At 38.3% G+C, this 17832-nt stretch overlaps 1 protein-coding gene across 1 annotated transcript in view; it reads right to left on the bottom strand.

The window, feature by feature from the left end:
* The window catches only part of TRHR (thyrotropin releasing hormone receptor), a 39791-nt gene extending 24207 nt beyond the window's left edge, over positions 1-15584 (bottom strand). The window contains exons 1-2 of the mRNA XM_003938587.4: positions 15197-15584; positions 13757-14633 (exon numbers count right to left, since the gene is read on the bottom strand). Of these exons, the coding sequence (XP_003938636.1) occupies positions 13757-14545 (789 nt within the window). The 5' untranslated portion in view covers positions 14546-14633; positions 15197-15584. The remainder of the gene's footprint in view (positions 1-13756; positions 14634-15196) is intronic.
* Positions 15585-17832: the final 2248 nt, after the last annotated feature.

Raw genomic sequence — 17832 nt, 5'->3', positions numbered from 1 at the left:
TTACCTCGCTGAAAAAACAGAGACCAACTTGCTAAACTCACAGCTTTCTTCCTCATTACTTAAAATTAATCTGCAACCACGATCATCCTTATCTCTTTTCTTTGCATCTCATTCATTTCTTCTTTAATTCATTCATTTATCTATCTGTTTATTTGACAGTTATTTATTGGATACATCCATGTACCAGATACTGTGCTAGATGCTGCAGATGGATCAGTGAATTAGGCACAATTCTATCTGACAAGAAAAAGAAAGATGAGCCCTATCCTATTCCTTCTTACCTCCTGAGGAATCATGCTCCATCAATATCAAGTCTTGCTTGTGCATCTACAAAAATTCCTTCCACTCACTCTACTAGCTCTTTTTCATCAAAATCAGACAGATGTAGATTTCTTCTATCTTAATAAGTAAAGCAAAATAAAGCAAACAAATATACCTGCCTTGTTTCTCCATGTTATTTCTGTTCTGTCTCATAATCAAGCTTGTTAAATCATTCACCAACACCATGCAATCTAATTTATTTTTCCAACATCTTATGGAAACTGCATTTACAAACTGGGTGCTTTTCAGTCCTTATCTTTATGTTTATCATGGACCACTATTGAAATAGTCTCCTTTTTTGATTTCTGTAACTCTTTCTCCTTGTGTCCCTCCTCCCCCTCAGAATATTCCTTCTTTGTTTATTTCAAAGGCTCTTCATCTCATTCTCCCTAGAATTCTAGCTACTCAAGGGTTCTTGTCTATTTTATAAAATTTCCTCTAGTGATTACATCAACTCTGATGTCTTCAACAAACCATCTGTATACTAATTACTCCCAGTTATATCTCCAGTCTATATGTTTTTTCTGAGCCTAAAATCTATATTTCTATTTGTACCCTGGCATTCTATAGCCACTTCAAGAGCAACATGGACAAAACTAAACCTGACATGCTTACCCTACTGAAACATGTTTCTTCTCTACTATTGTCCACATTTACAGTATTCAATTAATAATAACAGTAGCTAACATTTGTAATTTCCATGTCAAGGTATTGTGAGAAGTACTTTATATGAACTTTTGCACTCAATCCTAATAAATCCCTTGTGAGATAGGTACTGTTATTATCATTCTTTTTATAGATATGCAAATTGAGGCTCAAGGTTGTAAGTTAACTTGTTCACATCACATGATCTGCAGCCAACCCTTGCTGTGACTCCAAGGGGTAAAATTGGAATCCAGGCTCTTAACAGTCACACTACTTTCTCTCTCAATGGTTCGAGTAAAGTCACTTTGACTCCTTTCTTTTCACTTTCTACACGTATACTCACACCAAATCTATTGATTTTATTCCAAATGTATCATTTTTTCTCTAGCCTCAATGCTATTTACCTTATCATGTCAGGCCTTTGCAGATTGATTCATATCTTACCCACATTGTTGCAGTCCTCTCCTAACTAATGGCCTTAACTTTGGTCCAATTATTTGGCCACATAGAAGACAGAGTGGTCTTCCTCAAGCTTAGCTCTGATTATAACACCCTCTGCCTTGTAATCTCCCAGTGTCTTTCCATAGCCTTTAGAAGCTCATCCAAATCCTTCATATATGAAGGAAAGGTCTTATTTCCTGATCTCTGTTTACCTCACTAGTATCATCTTCTGTTGCCTAGACTTAAGGTGTTACTTGCCATTTTCTAGACTGATTGTGTTATTTCTAGATTTCTGGTCCTCACCTGTGTAGTTCCTAGTATATAAACCATCTTACTTCCCTTCACCTACAAAATGTCTATGAAGCCACAAGGCTCAGCTTAAAAGTCCTCATTTCCAGAAAGCCTTTCTTGTGCCCACCTCTTCCCAAGCCATGTAGATCAGGTGCCATTAATCTGGGTTTTCACTATGATAACATTTATTTCTTTATAACTTTATCAGTTTACTATTCTATTCTCCTCTATTAGACTGTGAACTTTTTTGTGAGCATAAGCTTTGTTTTAATCATTTTTGTATCCTAGTGGCTAATAAAGTTCATGACATTTAGTATGTTTTCAATTAAATCATAGGTGGGGAGATGCAAATATGTCCGAATCTATCTTCTCCTTACTTTCACCATTTTCCTGTCCCATACAATATAACATACTGGAAGGGACTGTAAAAATAGAATTATTATTTTGGAATTCAAAACCAGACCATGCTTAATTCCAGGATAGCACCTCTCCTGTGCACTGCAGTTGCTTTATACCAACATATTGATTCTATTGCTTTTACTTATTCAGACAGATTTCCAACTGATTCCTAAAGAAATCCCTGGAGGTCCATCCTAGCCCCTTATAATCTCTAGTTAAATATTTCTCCTGTAAATATACTCTGAATCTGAGCCTATTCCTATTTTTCCTGGTAAAACAGAAAATCTACCAGTGAATTATTTTCTCCTACCCTTCTCTACTGAATTTTATGTATGCATAATCTTTCAAATGTTCATGAGGTAAAATTAGTCACAAAGCCAAGCTCCTATCAGAGAAAACATGGCAGGGTGTCAGTTCTGCACATTGCCAGGGGCTTGAATCAGTTGACTATACAAAACGATCTTTAAAAATTCATGGAGTGCTCTGCATTCACCCTGCCTCTGTCCTTTCTCCCTCTCACAATGGTGCCACCTCTCTCACTGAGCCACTTCCTTATTTTCTAAGCTAAGAGCTGCTGCCCACAGAAAATATGCTGAGTTTTCCCACAGTCATAAATCCTCATAAAACTCAAACAACAAAGGCCCAAAATGGAGAGGCATAGGATGCTTTACTTTCTTGCAGCTACTATATAATTATGTTCAGAGCAATCTATCCAAGGGTTATAGCCAAAAGTCACCAGTGTTGTTTATGAAAGGTTGCAGTGTTTTCTTTTTTGAAATGTTATCTATTTTTATTTCAACTGAATATGGCTGTCAAGTGTTTCACATTATGCATCCTAATTCATGTGCATATGTATTTGGCCTTGTTCAATTCTCAGAGCTAATTTAGCTTTAAATTTATTCAAGTTCTTCTCATGTACTTCCATGTAGCTCTCAAGTGTTATGTTTGACTCCAGTGGCAAGACCATGACTTCTAGTAGATAAATCCACTTATTCTTTTAACTGTATCTTCTCTTGCTCCATGACTCATTTTTCTTTCTTTAATTTTCCTCCCAAGTGGGAGAATCCACTAAAGCATGTCTTTGGCCCTCCAGCCACGTCCAAGAGGAAAAAACAGGTCCTTTTATTTCTAGCTAAGTTCTCCTATCCCATTTTAGCCTAATTGTAAACATTCTTCTGTACCTCAGTTTTTGTCAGTCTGTTCTTCAGGCCTTAAATTCAACCCCCATCACACCTTCTTTCCATAATTATAATGATTTACAAATTCACTTTACCTGATCCTGACCACTCACTTCCAATCCCCTATTTCCACTTCCTACATAAAACTCCTCCTCTTAATCTCTCTCCATTTAATATCTCTCCCTTACCATTTATTTCAATAATTCTACCATTTTCTGTTTCCTGAAAAACATCTTTAGAGTCATATTTGATTCTTCCATTTTCTTATCCTGTATACCCAGGCTTTACTAGTTTAATCATTTATCAATATGACCATGGAGGCACCATGGAGGCTCCATGAACACAAAAATAAATGTGATCATGTTTCTGCCATTGTGGGATGCGCAATCAGCTAAAAGAAAGGCACGGGAAGAAATGCCAGATGTAGATGACAGGGGGATGGAGGCAGCAAACCACCTTGTCATGTATGTACCTATGCAACAATCCTGCGTGATCTGCACATGTACACAAGAACCTAAAGTACAATTTAAAAAAAAAAGAAAGAAAGAGGCATCTGAACACATGATTAACAGCAAAATAGTGAGCTGTACAGATGAAAGCACAAAGTATTGCAAAGGGAAGGGAGAAACACCCAACCCTGCCAGTGGTGGTCAGGAAAGCCTGCTCCAAGAGGTGACCTACCACAGGAAGGATAGAAAGAAACAGGTCAAATAAGTGGCTACCGAACGCTCAACACTGGAGGAGTCTGCATGCTCGCTGGCAGGCATGAGAGAGTGTAACAGTGAAGGAAACTGCCTGTATGAGGGTATGTTGGGAGACAGAGGGCCCAATGAGTTTGGGAAAGTAAAGCAGGGAGCAAATCATAAACGTCCTAGTATGCCAAGATAGTGACTTGGGATTTTAACATATAGGAAATGGGAAGATTAAAGGATTTCAGGCAGCACGGTGATGGTATCAAGTTTGCATTTTAGATGATTCTAGCAGTACCCTGGGAGAAGAACTGGAAGTGGGCAATCAAGAGGCAGGGTGGGGGTGGGGGGATGCGATGGCCAATGGCTGTAATTCTAGCACATCGGGAAGGCAAGGTAGAAGGATTCCTTGAGCCCAGGAGTTTGAGCCAGCCTGGGCAACATAGTGAGACATCATGTTTATACAAAAATGAACGAAATTAGCCAGGCATGGTGGCATACCCCTGTAATCTCGACTATTCACGAGGCTGACGTGGGAAGATTGCTTGAGCCCGGGAAGTTGAGGCTGAAGTGAGTTGAGATCAAGCCACTGTACCCCAGTCTGAGTGACAGAACAAGAGTGTCTCAAAGGAAAAAAAGGGCAGGGTATTGATAGGAGGCTTCTGCACATGTGGCAAGACAGGAGATGGAGATTAGCCTCCTTGCCTACAGTGCAGAGAGGACACAATGGGACTGGAACTGTGGTCATAACAATAGAAGGGAGATATTGGATGTGGGAAAAACTTCAAAGGAAAGAACTCCATGTATAATGACATGAGGATAGTAGGGAATTTTGAAATAGCCATTTAAGAAACAAAAAGAAGAAATTGATTATGGTTCTGCATATGGATAGACAGAAATCCCTGAGGGCCCATTTGGAATGGAAACTCCAAGGGTGAGGAAGCTGCTGTCTGTAGAATGTGATATTCTCTGGCATTGCTCAATTGCATGAAGAGAAAACTGAGAAGGCAGGTGTTGATGGTGGTCTTGGGCTTGGTTTTTCTGGCCTCGTTGACTACTTCTGCTGGTTGGAAGGTCTTCTTGTATTTCACGTTGGCCTGGTGAATGCCTATTCATCCTTCAAGTGTTGAGAGTGACTCATATTCCATTGGGGGCTTGCTCTTCAACCTTATACACAATAAGCACCACTTTCTTGTCACTTCTATATGCTGCACAGCTTAACCTTGTGTTTTAATGTCAATCTTTCATATTTTACTGAATGTTCCAGAAGAGAGTAACTACCATTGGTTCTTTAGACAGCTCCTGGCTTAACATTGGTGCTCAATAAATGTTTATTGAATTGAAGAGATAATGGATGAACAAAGACAGAAAAATGATGAAAGGGTCATATTTTGAAGGGTGTTGAAAGCCCTCAGAGAAGATTGGATATATTTTCTTTTTATGGAAGATGATGTGTGCAAACTGTTTAAGGAAAATTAGTCACATAGGGGTACTTACATGGATTCCTTCTCATCTTTATACCTCTGTTCATTTTGTTTCCCTTCCCTGGGCTGTCATTTCTCTGCCTCTTTATGCCTTCTATCCAAGGTAGCTCTCTTATTGTGGAGGGAATTTGAAGGTTCATGGGAAAGCCAACAGGTTGTTGTACAATGAAGTGAATTATTATCTGAGTGTGCCATGTTTTGAAATCAACCTGTTCTGTTTGGAGGGGGAAATCTTCCTAAAACATCTTCTTCACTAATATAATCACCATCATACTGTCTAGTTGCAGTTTTGTTATTTGGGGAATTCAAAAAGGATTTAATAAAATACAAGGATATTTTAATTAAAATCAGAGAAGGATATGTCACATGGAAAATATAAGTTTTCAGGGAGCAAAATAGAGTGTTGGACTTGACTTAGACCCTAAGTCTGTATGACTGTATTATTTTACACTTTCATTTACTACATTTGTAAAATTGCATATCATATATGCATATATATAATCACAAAAACACAGAAGTGTGCTGATAAATATTTAACAATCATCTCTCCCCAGAAAAGAGGGGACCCTGGCTTGTCATATTTGCTGATTTTGTGGAGTAAGTAATTCAGCCATGACCAATTTTAATGAACCCATGTGATGGCACTGAATGTGGAGTTAGGGAGTGAGACTAATCACCTGCTCTTGCAAAGCCTGTACTCCTTGGCAGCTACACACCACTGAGTGTATACATTTTTGAGAACTTATTTTATGCCAAATGCAGTGCTAAGGGTACCAGAAATACAAAGCACTATTCTTAGGGATGTTAGTGAAGGTAAAAAGACATGCCAACAATTATAAGGACCAAGAATTACTAAACCACATGTGTATGCAAAGTACTGTGGAAACACAGCAAGAACACCTAACATAGTAGTTAAGAATGTAGCTACATAAATCTACCTGGGAAATTCTATGAAAGCTTGATGGGATGGCTGGGCATCATTTGATTTATGACTTGAAAGATAATTGGGAGTTTTCCAGATGAAGGGTGTTCCAGCTGAGAGAATGCAGCAAGTTCAGAGAACTACAAATAATTCAGAATTGCTGGAGCGTAATGTGTAAGCTGGGAGAGCCACATGAGAGGAAGTCAGAAACATAGGAAAGGGACAATCTCTTATTTGTTATGCTGAGGAGTTAAAACTCCAGGCCTCAGGGGACTGTAAAAATTATGCTGATAGTATCTCTCTGTGTTAGAGAGATCCCTTAGTGAGCAATGTGCAGAATGATTTCAGGGAGAGTGCCATGGGAGCCAGAGAGGCTGGTAAGGTGTGCACTGAAATAGGGCAGCGAGAGGCGGTGAACCAGGGCAGCAGCAATGTGAGTGGAGAAGTAGGTCAGCAGGAGAATAATGAGCTGGAACCACTAGAACTTGGCTATTGCTTAGCTATGGGGAGCGGGGGGATAACAGGAGAAAAGGGCACTTAGAAGGACTCCCAGGTTTCTGGTTTGGGAATCTAACATAGGAAAGAAACAAAGAGGTAGATGTTGATAAGGCAAAATAATGTGTTTTGGTTTAGACATATTGGATTGGATGTAATTATGTGATGTCCAAAAGGCAACTGTGTGTATGGGTCAGGAAATGTCTTCTATAAAGCTATACACTGAAGACTCAAGTGGTAGTTGTAAGCATAGGCATAGAAGAAAGTATGTAGAATGACAAGGGACAGGATGGGGAGGAGAGGTGAGAGTTAGGCATAGCTGAACCACAATCTGGCTCAGACTTCCTTCTCTAGAAACTTCCCTTCCATAGCCCACTTCAACAATACCAGATTATTCTCTCCCTGAACATGCCCGGTCCTCTCCCATCTGCTTCTCCCTTTCTGCTGGTTTCTTTCTTTTCTGTCTGACTTTAGGGTTGCTTGTAGACATTCGTCCCATCTTTATAGGTCCAGTTTAAATACTATATACTCCAAAAGCCTTCCTCCATTTCCTTATCCTCTCATGGATGCCATGTTCTCCATCATAGAATGTAGTGGTATGCTCAGAATTATTTGTGTATATGGCCAATATTAAGCTCCTTGAAGATAAAGAGTTTTTCTTTATATATCCCTGTAGCCTCTACATCTAGGGTAGTGCTAGGGGCTTTTTGGATGTGAATGAATGCTTAATTTAATTAGGAAACATATTGAATAAGAATGACCTACTGCAAAATTTTGCTTAACACTGACCCAGCTTGAGCATTATAACTTTTGCTTTTTCTGAAAATCATTTAAAAAAACTTAAATGAGGCTAAGAACAGTTACTGATCAGCCTTCACCTGACTGGAACTTGGGGTATCTGTGTATATTTTGAAGAATTCATGAGAAGTTATATAAAGAAGTATAAAGTAGTTTGTCATCTTCAAGGTTAGCTGATATTATGATGTTTCTTGTGTGACCACACTGAATTCTATAGGAGCATAGGTCTTTCTTTTTTATAGGCATATAGAAAAATTTATTTTTCTCTGCCAGTGAAATTATGGCTCAATTATTCATAAATATACAGTGTTTATTTCTAATTTAATATTTGCATAAAAGCTGCAAATATCAAACTAGGAATAAACAATGTGTATTTAAACCAAGGCACACAAAACACACAACTTTTGGGGGTAATTATCCAATTTATAGGATAAGTACAAAATTTTTTCTTGTACAAGATGTGAATCAGAAAATAAAAGACTATTCTTTAATAAAAATAAAATGGCACACTTAGCTGTGAGCTGTCATAAAATTATACATTTTTCTCCTGAACTTAGAGATATACACTACCAAGTATATAGTTGATCTCAGACACTTGGAATAAATAAAACAATGAAAAATGAAAGATGAGCTGGGTGCAGTGCTGTGCACCTGCAGTCCCAGCTACTTGGGAGACTGAAGCAGGAGGATTGCTTGAACCAAGGAGGAAGAGGTTGCAGTGAGCTATGATTGGCACCCCTGCACTCCAACCTGCATGGCAGAGCAAGGCCTCCATCTCTAAAAAAAATTTGAGAAATGAAAAAAGAAAAAAAGAAAATGAAAGATGAGCCTGTAGCCTCAGTACTTTTGGGAAACCTCTAATCTAGGCCTAATGCTGAAGAGTTTAATATCATTAATTTGCCCTGTGAGGTTAATCATTGATTAAGCTACCTGGGGAGAAGGACGAGTCTGTTGAGTAAAGGTTCTCTTAGATGTAGGTAGAGCTGGAAGTTGCTTATGTTTACAATTTATGAGATTTTATGCTCCCAAATGCCAGCCCTACTGCCTGACATTCCAACATTGTGCCTCCTTTCCTTTGTGTATTAAAGGATTTACATACTCTCTCATGAATTTTTCAAAATGCAAACTAATAACCCAAGTTCCAGACAAGTGAAGGCTGGTCAGTAACTATGTTCTTAGTCTCCTTTACTCTTTTTTTTGAGATGGAATTTTGCTCTTGTTGCCCAGGCTGGAGTGCAATGGTGAGATCTCAGCTCACTGCAACCTCCTTCTCATGATTCAAGTGATTTTCCTGCCTCAGCCTCCCGAGTAGCTGGGATTACAGGTGCCTGCCACCATATCCAGCTAATTTTTTGTATTTTTAGTAGAGATGGGCTTTCACCATGTTGCCCAAGCTGGCCTTGAACTCCTGACCTCAGATGATCCACTCACCTCCTCCCAGTGCTGAGATTACAGGCATGAGCCAGCCACCACACCCAGCCTGCTTTTTTTTTTTTAATTTTAATTTTATTTTATATGAGTTTGGGGGAAAGCAAAAGTTCTAAAGCTAGAGCTGGGTCAACATTAAGTAAAATTTTGCAGTAGGGCTGTTCAATATCATCTCTAATTTAATTAAATATTCATTCACACCCTAAAACTTGTATTCTTTAAAAAGTAAATAGGTTGGGCATGATGGCTCATGCCTGTAATCCTAGGACTTTGGGAGACCAAGGTGGGCAGATCATGAAGTTAGGAAATTGAGACCATCCTGGCCAACATGGTGAAACCCTGTCTCTACCAAAAATACAAAAATTAGCTGGGTGCAGTGGCACGTGCCTATAATCCCAGCTACTCAGCAGGCTGAGGCAAGGGAAACCCTTGAACCTGGGAGGCAGAGGTTGCAGTGAGCCGAGATTGCATCACTGCACTCTAGCCTGGTGACAGAGGGAGACTCCATCTAAAATGTATATATATATAAAATAACAAATAAAAATGAAAGTTGCATTTTTTTCTTGGGCTACCAATGTTTCTTCTAGATGTTCAATAGTTTGACAGAAACCAAGACTGTTTGATATTTTTAAGGTTTGATGAGTCAAGTGAATTCCATAGTAAAAATTCTGCCATTACTCTTAGAGCTTCTATTAAGACTATGTTGCATGGTTTCTCTATTAGTTATTCTGTAAGAATTAAGAAAAAATTATTAGAGTGACTCCATTGAAAATAAAACTGATAGCCTGTTTTATAACTCTATAAAATATTCTTCATATCTCTGCATCCTCTAGAAAGCACATATTTGAATTGAATGTATTTATTGATATTACATTTTACTAAGATGTTCAGGTGTTTCTGTGCTTTCAGAATGCCAGAAATCCAATCAATTACATAGAAATATACAGTCAATGATAGAGATATTTTATCTACATAATGTTAAACAGCTGAACTGACTGAACTGAGGAACTATTTAGGCATTGTGTAGATAGAGCTGAAGTGTCACAAATATGGTAATTTAAACCATGCCTCTTTTGTACTGAAACAACCAACTATAAAAGCAATACATTTAGTCAATCAGATAATCCTTTGGATTTACACAATTCCAAGTCATAAGTCTGAGTAATTTATCTTATTGAATTTACCCAACATTTAGATGGCTTCCTAAAATATAATTGAATCTCTGAATGAAAGAAGAAAAGATTCTGGGCTGGATTTTCTGCATAGAGACTATAAGTAAAAAACAAATAAGCCAGGAAAAAATTCCCATTTGTCCCTAATATATAAATATGCTTTTACTTCCTTTTCATATAGCTCTTTTAGGCTATGCACATTTGAATTTAAGAACTTGGTTAGAAAGACCTGACCCAGATAAGTATTTATTAAAATGTAAATTAAACTTGCCTAAAAGAAAAAAAATGCATAGAAAATATTAAAATTAAAATACTTTGGCTACAGAAAGTGGAGATTTGAACCTTTCAAAGATTTAAGAAAGTAACTATTTTGGAAGAAAAAAAAAGCAGGCCACTAATTTTGTACTAAACTGGCTCGCCTTCCCAGTTCTCATTTCCCGTGATCAGGGCACCACATTCTTCCAGACTCAGAATCCTGGTGCCATATTCAATTGTCCTTTCTTCATCTTTTCTAATATGTTCATATCACACCCTTTCTTTCTTTGAAACATTTTTTGGTTTACTCTTTACTTGAAACTATCCTGATAGAGAATCTTACTGCCTCATACCTGTAGCACTACTAACAACTTCCAAAGTGGTTTTTCTGCCACCAGTCTCTTTCTCTTCAAATCTGCCTCCCCCAACGCTATCAGATTTCTCATCCCTAAACACCATTTCATCATCGCTGCTCTGTGCTCATCACTCACATTCTTTATTACCTCTCATTAAGTTCAAATTCCTTTCCTTGCCTGACTGGATCCTCTACAGCCTTCTCTGTCTCTCTTTCTTCCTTCACTCTCACACACACTGCTATCAATCCAATCCTACTTTTTAACATTCCCCCAAATAACATCATTCATTTCAGACAATTAAGTCACTCCATTCTGTAAGTTCCAATCTGTATGCCCCTTCTTGGCCCCTCTCCAAGCCCATACTGTTCTCATTCCAGCCACTGCATCTTGTCCTTTATGCATGGAACACCACCCTTCTTGAGTTTTACTTTTCAAATTATCTTCATCCTTCCAGAACCATCTCAAATGCCACCTCTTCCATGAATACTTCTCTGATCCCTGTAGCCCAGTAATTTTCCTTCTTTGCTCTGAACTCCCATCCCATCTATAATCAGGATTGAATTACGAGACACATTACTTAAATACACTCCTACTGGCTTATATGTCACCCTATGTTTCTCAATTAGGGTGTTATGGGTATTCGTAACAAGGAACTTCATTCCTTACTCTTGGATGTTAACTGACAGTGGTGTTGATGTGACAACCCCAAATGCTCAGAATGTATTTCCAAATGCTCTAATTATTTAAAAACAAACAAACAAACAAACAAACAAACAAAAAAACTCCTTAAAGAAGTTACTATGTCATACACACATTTGTTCAACAAGTAATCTATGTTAAAGCAGTGAATATATATTTTTAAGGAAATACCTGTAGTTCCCTTATGGTTACCAATATATTCTTAAAAATTAGGAAGGAGCCTAGCTAACACTCAGGTGTTAATCATCACTGCACTTTAGGCATCTTTCATGAGGTTTTTCACAGGACCTTACCCTGATCCTAGATATTGCTATTTATCTCATTTCATAGATGACAAAACTAAGGCTCACAGAGTTCTGCTTATCCAAGGTTATAGAGTTTGAACGGAATCCTGGCATTTAAGCCCAAGGTTGTTTAGAGCCAAATTTTTGGCTTTTTCTCCTATCATACAGCCTCTGTAAAGACAGCTTATCAGTAACAGCTTTGAAATAAGAGTATGAACATGTAACATAATTAGCAAATTAAAGCATGTTATTAATGCTGATAGGTACTAATGACTGTAATGGAAAGAAAGGACATTAGACAAGACAAACAAGTTTTAAAAATTTATAACAGGAATGCAAATTGGCATCTAATAAATGGATTTACTCCCTGAACTTCCTTGCTGCAGACATTAACCTATGTTTGATGTCTAACTGAGAAGTATATATTCTTTACTTTCTTATTATGTTTGTCACCATTTGTCTTGGAAGATAGTCAATAGATCTCTCTAAATTTCCATTAATCAAGTTTTGGGTGTTAAATGGCCAAATAAGCCTTATATTAGGTAGTATTGCGAGATCCAGGCTAAAGAAACCTGAGCTGACAGTAGTTGCTTAGGTCTTCTCTTCTGCTGTCTAGTTAACTTTAATAAGACATATTGCACAAAACAAGTATCACAGCACCATTTAAAATGCAATATGTATTTCCTTTAAGTTATGGCTCATTATTCATTTCATGCATATCTAAAACACTTAAATTTTTTAGTTGTTTATTTCACTATGTCCAGTTACAATGCATATATCAGCTAGAGTTTATGAAGTAATAGTGTGAATGATTCATATGTATACTTGTTAGAAAGTACACTCAGTTTCTAGCTATGTACACAGAAAGAACTACATTCTTTGTGAAAAATATGAGAAGATTCAACCCATTTAAAAGAATCAGCATGTTGATTTTAAGTTTGGTTTTCTTTTTCAGCTATAAGAATAAATATCATCTGTTTATTATGTTTAACGAATAAAGAAATTTAAAGCTAAGTGTATAAGTAACTTAGAACAATTGTACAAATATAGATAAATGTGTAAATGATATAAAACATTTTATTCCTATATGATTTTATAAATCATATATACTGCAATAAAGTTTTGCACTTGGTTCACTAGTAAAACCACTATTCAACTAATTATATGGGCATTCAGGTGATCTAAAAGCATAAAGGAATTTTTAGGTATGCTTATCAGGAAAAAAACAGATTCAAAAAATTCAATCATTCTTTATGAAAAATTGAGCTTGATGTTGGCCCTTTTATTAGAGCATTTCCTGAGCAAGGTGCATTTTCAGTTTCTGTATGTTAGGACATTGTGTAGGGAGCTGGAGGAGAGGGTGAATCTTTCCCTACTAAGACTACGAAAAGTAAGTCCAGGAACCTTCTCAGGTAGGTCTCCATTGTCAGTAACTGTAGAATGGCAAAGAAAGTTACTTTTTTTTTTTAAACTAACCTGTTTTCAAACTATTTTGTCAAATCTTTGTTGTACAATAGAATTTTTAAAGATAATTCTTTACCATGTAATATAATTCTTCCTTACAAAAGCTAGAAATTGTCCAAATATTTTAATAATATTTCCAGAGAGGCACAAACATATTAAAGGTGAATTTCAAGAGTTTCTGTTTATATTTCTTTGTTTCTTAATAGCACCTGAACTGATACCTGCTGATGTGCTATCAAATATTCCCTATCTATTTTTAGATCTTCAGTTACTTTAGAGATGGATTTAATATGTTAGGCAGAAGCTTACACTGTGAAACATTTGCATGATTGTATTTTGGTTTCGCCATCAGCTAAACAGGGCAAAATTGATCCCATCTCCAAGGAACTCTATCCCACATTTTCTCTATTGACTTGGAATTTTGGTTTTGCTTACCTGCTTCCTTGAAGATACCGTGCTGTTGAAACATCTGTTAGAGGTATTTAAATTCAAATTTGTGTTCTGATGGGTTGAGTCATTTTTCCATGTCTTAGAGTTTTCTTTAGGATCTGAAGGAATGGGATTTAAGAAAAGGATTCTAGCTATGAATCCATAGAGGACGGTAGCCAGGATCATTGGCACAACATAAAAGACACCAAAGTCCATTAGGTAAATAGGTGAGTAGTAATTCCTGGAGATCTTGTAGCCACAAGATATCACAATAGCATCTTTGTAGGTGCTAATATTGAGATCCAGCAAGAAGAACCAGAGCATACAGTAAATAGATGTGAACGCCCAGACAAAGATGATAATCTTTTTGGCTCTGGAAAACGTGCAGAGAAACTGGGCTTTGATGGGGTGACAAATTGCTATGTACCTCTCAATGGTAAAGGCTGTTATTGAACAAGAGGATGCATTAATTCCCAAATACTGGAGATAAGTAATGCAGAGGCATCCAACATAGCCATAGACCCAGGAACCATAGATACTGTCTGTTATATTGGGGAGGCCTGCGGCCACCAAGACCATGAGATCGGCTACTGCCAGGCTCACCAGGTAGCAGTTTGTGGGTGTTCTCATGTGCTTGGTTCTCATGACAACGAGGACTACCATGATGTTGCCCACAATCCCCAGGCCACAAATAATGAGCACCAGTAAGATGGTGACCACCTGGTATTCTAAGGCCACCACTGCTCGTGGCTGAAGCTGTGTTTGGTTCAGTTCACTGACTGTCTCGTTTTCCATCTTTCTTGGGTTAAAGTTTCTCGGAAACACTGACTTCTCAAAACATCTTCTTTCCAGTGCCCACCTTCATTGCAGCAGTTCCATCCCCCTGTGAAGAGTCATAGTACATATTTATTAACAGTGTTATTATTTCTGATCAAGTCCCAATCACAAGTAACTCACTTCCACTCCTTTCACTTCCCATTTTTTCTATGAGAATAAGGCTCACATGTACTTCTTAAAACTTCTTTTATTGCATCTCTAGTGTAGAATGGAGTAACTGTTGTGATCAGCTTACGTAAAGAGGGAGAAGTTCCCTCTTAACGGAGAAAAATGCTTAAGGAAAGAGAAACAGAAAAAACTTCCTGTTTTGAAACAGTGCCCAATTGAAAAAAAAAAAAAAAAAAACTAAACAGTATCAGCTAAATGAAAAATAAATACTAACAAATCTCCTAGATGCTTGGCAAAAGTATAATAAAGAAGAAAAAGATACCAGAGAAAAAAGCCAAGAGGCTCAATAATCAAGCTTGTTAAAATTTAGCTGTTGCATCTTTTGCTCTCAGAGGGTAAGATCTGCCTTTGGTATAAAATAGCAAGCCTTTAAGATGACATTTTCCCATGCCCCATGCCCCCTGCCCCATATATCCAAGAGAGAACAGTTTCTTTTCTTACCTTACCCTGTGTAGCGCTGCCTGCTTTTCTGGGTAGATGAAGTAGTAATAGGTCCAAGTTTCTAATCTCGCAGAAGAGCTCGTCTACTCTATTTGACAGGGAGATCACTTAGCAGTGCTCAGTTTTTAAAACTGCAGTTTCTCCAAACCCTCACAGCCCTTTTCAACTAATGACAGACCATACAGCTGCAGCAGAAGCAGAAGCAGCAGCAGGAGCAGCAGCAGTGAGGCTGTCAAATCATAGATCGTCCCCTAATGAGAACATACACGCTCGCTCGCTCTCTCACACACAGAGACACACACACGCGCATACATTCACACACACTCACAAATGCCAGTCAGTCCTCACTGATTCAGTGTCTTCTGCTCTTGGAGGATTTACTGTTAAATGTGTTGATGATACAGTGTTTACTTTGGAAAGCTGAAATCACAAGCAAGGGGTCCAGAAGCAGCTGATCTTGTGGTTGCTGATCGTCTAAGTTCTGCAGAAGCTCCAGTACCTGAGCTGCTCTGAAATACATTTACACTCCTTGCTTAATAGGACTTTGGGGGTAGCAAATCCTTGTCAGTCTAGACACGGCCCTTGAAGCTTGAAATACCTGTCTAAGCTGAAATCAACCTCTTTATCTTCTATGAAAACCTTTACACTGTTTCTCAACTGAATCAGTGCAAGTGGCTTCCTCCTTTCATATTTTGTGAATGGAAAATGAGTTAAAATTGATTTCAAACCATTTCAGCTGCAATCTTCTGATGCTTATAACAATTATTTTTCAAAAGCCTCTTTGAGCTAAAAATATCGATTTAAACCTACATAGAGTCTGTTACGTTTGTTTTTGAACTCTTGTTTCTGGACGACTTTATAGAATCTATCAGCCCTGGGTGCTTTTCCCCTTTGCCCATCCTCTGGATTTCCAATCACATGAACCACCTGGCAATGCTGTGTCTCAATTTATTTCTAGGTGAAAAAAATCATCAAGTAAAAATCTAGACTAGTGCCTCTCTGGTACCACAACTCTGAAATGAAAATGTATAGATATACCTTTTTAGCCGGGCGCGGTGGCTCAAGCCTGTAATCCCAGCACTTTGGGAGGCCGAGGCAGGTGGATCACGAGGTCGAGAGATCGAGACCAACCTGGTCAACATGGTGAAACCCCGTCTCTACTAAAAATACAAAAAATTAGCTGGGCATGGTGGTGCGTGCCTATAATCCCAGCTACTCAGGAGGCTGAGGCAGGAGAATTGCCTGAACCCAGGAGGCGGAGGTTGCGGTGAGCCGAGATCTCGCCATTGCACTCCAGCCTGGGTAACAAGAGCGAAACTACGTCTCAAAAAAAAAAAAAAAAAGATATACCTTTTTAAGAAAAGTATTCAGCTTTATTTCTCTGAAGTAGCCAGTGGGCAAATCTATACTTTTTTTTTTTTTTAAGATAGGATCTTACTCTGTCACCCAGACTGGAGTACAGTGGCATGATTACAGCGCACTGCAACCTCGAATTCCCAGGTTCAAGTGATCCTACCACCTCAACCTCCCTTGTAGCGGAGACTACAGGCACACACCACCATGCTCAGCTAATTTTTGTATTTTTTGTAGAGATGGGGTTTTAGGGTTTTGTCATTTTTGCCCAGGTTGGTCTTGAACTTCTGGGCTCAAGTGAACCACCCACCTCAGCCTTCCGAAGTGCTGGGATTACAGGTTTGAGGCACTATGCCTGGTCTTAAATCTATGTATATTTTTTAATGGAAGCTCAGAAAACATGTATTTTTTCTCAAGACACCAACTGAATACATCAAATGCTAATGCTTCTCCGCTTTCATCTTATTAACTGACAATGAAAAATATCCTTAGCTAAATTTCCTGTAAGGTAACTGGTGGATTAGGAATAGACCTCTCTGCCAAGTGTAATGGCTCATGCCTGTGATCTCTCTGCACTTTGGCAGGTGGATCACCTGAAGTCAGGAGTTTGAGACCAGCCTGGCCAACATGGTGAAACCCTGTCTCTACTGAAAATACAGAAATTAGCTGGGTATGGAGGCATGTGCCTGTAATCCTAGCTATTTGGGAGGCTAAGGCAAGAGAATCACTTGAACCTGGGAGGTGGAGGTTGCAGTGAGCTGAGATCGTGTCATTGCACTCCAGCTTGGGCAACAAGAGAGAGACTCTGTCTCAAAAACAAAAACAAAGACAAACCTCTAGAAGAAGTCAATGGAAGAGCCTATTTTGAGTAGACAGGACTGTAGGGATATCAAAAACATGCCCAAGGCCGGGTAACAATGAGATGAAGGTGAAGTTCTGGATTATACTGAATGACTCTCACCTGTTGAACTACTGAGGCATCACTGAATTTCTACTTCCCAATTATTTGTAGTAACATATTAATGACCTGCAAGCCCACGGTCAGCCTTCAGTCATGTATAGTTTGGCCTGTCGGTAGGCCCAAGGGATTTAACACAGTTTATTATTTTTTACCTTTTAAAATCGAGGAATTGAATATCAAATTGGGATTGTTATCACAAATATTTGAAAGGTCTGGCAACCAAAGGCTTGCATTTCTTCACAGAAATAACCATTTGCAGCGGAGTGGCTGTTGTGGCCAAGAGTTTGTATCGGTCCCTGGTGCAGGATGTGCATCCATACTA

This window comes from Saimiri boliviensis, chromosome 15, assembly GCF_048565385.1.
Source record: "Saimiri boliviensis isolate mSaiBol1 chromosome 15, mSaiBol1.pri, whole genome shotgun sequence".
In the NCBI taxonomy this organism is placed as follows: Eukaryota; Metazoa; Chordata; class Mammalia; order Primates; family Cebidae; genus Saimiri; species Saimiri boliviensis.
Note: the sequence above shows the minus strand (reverse complement) of the source record. Positions and strands in the feature narration are given on the sequence as shown.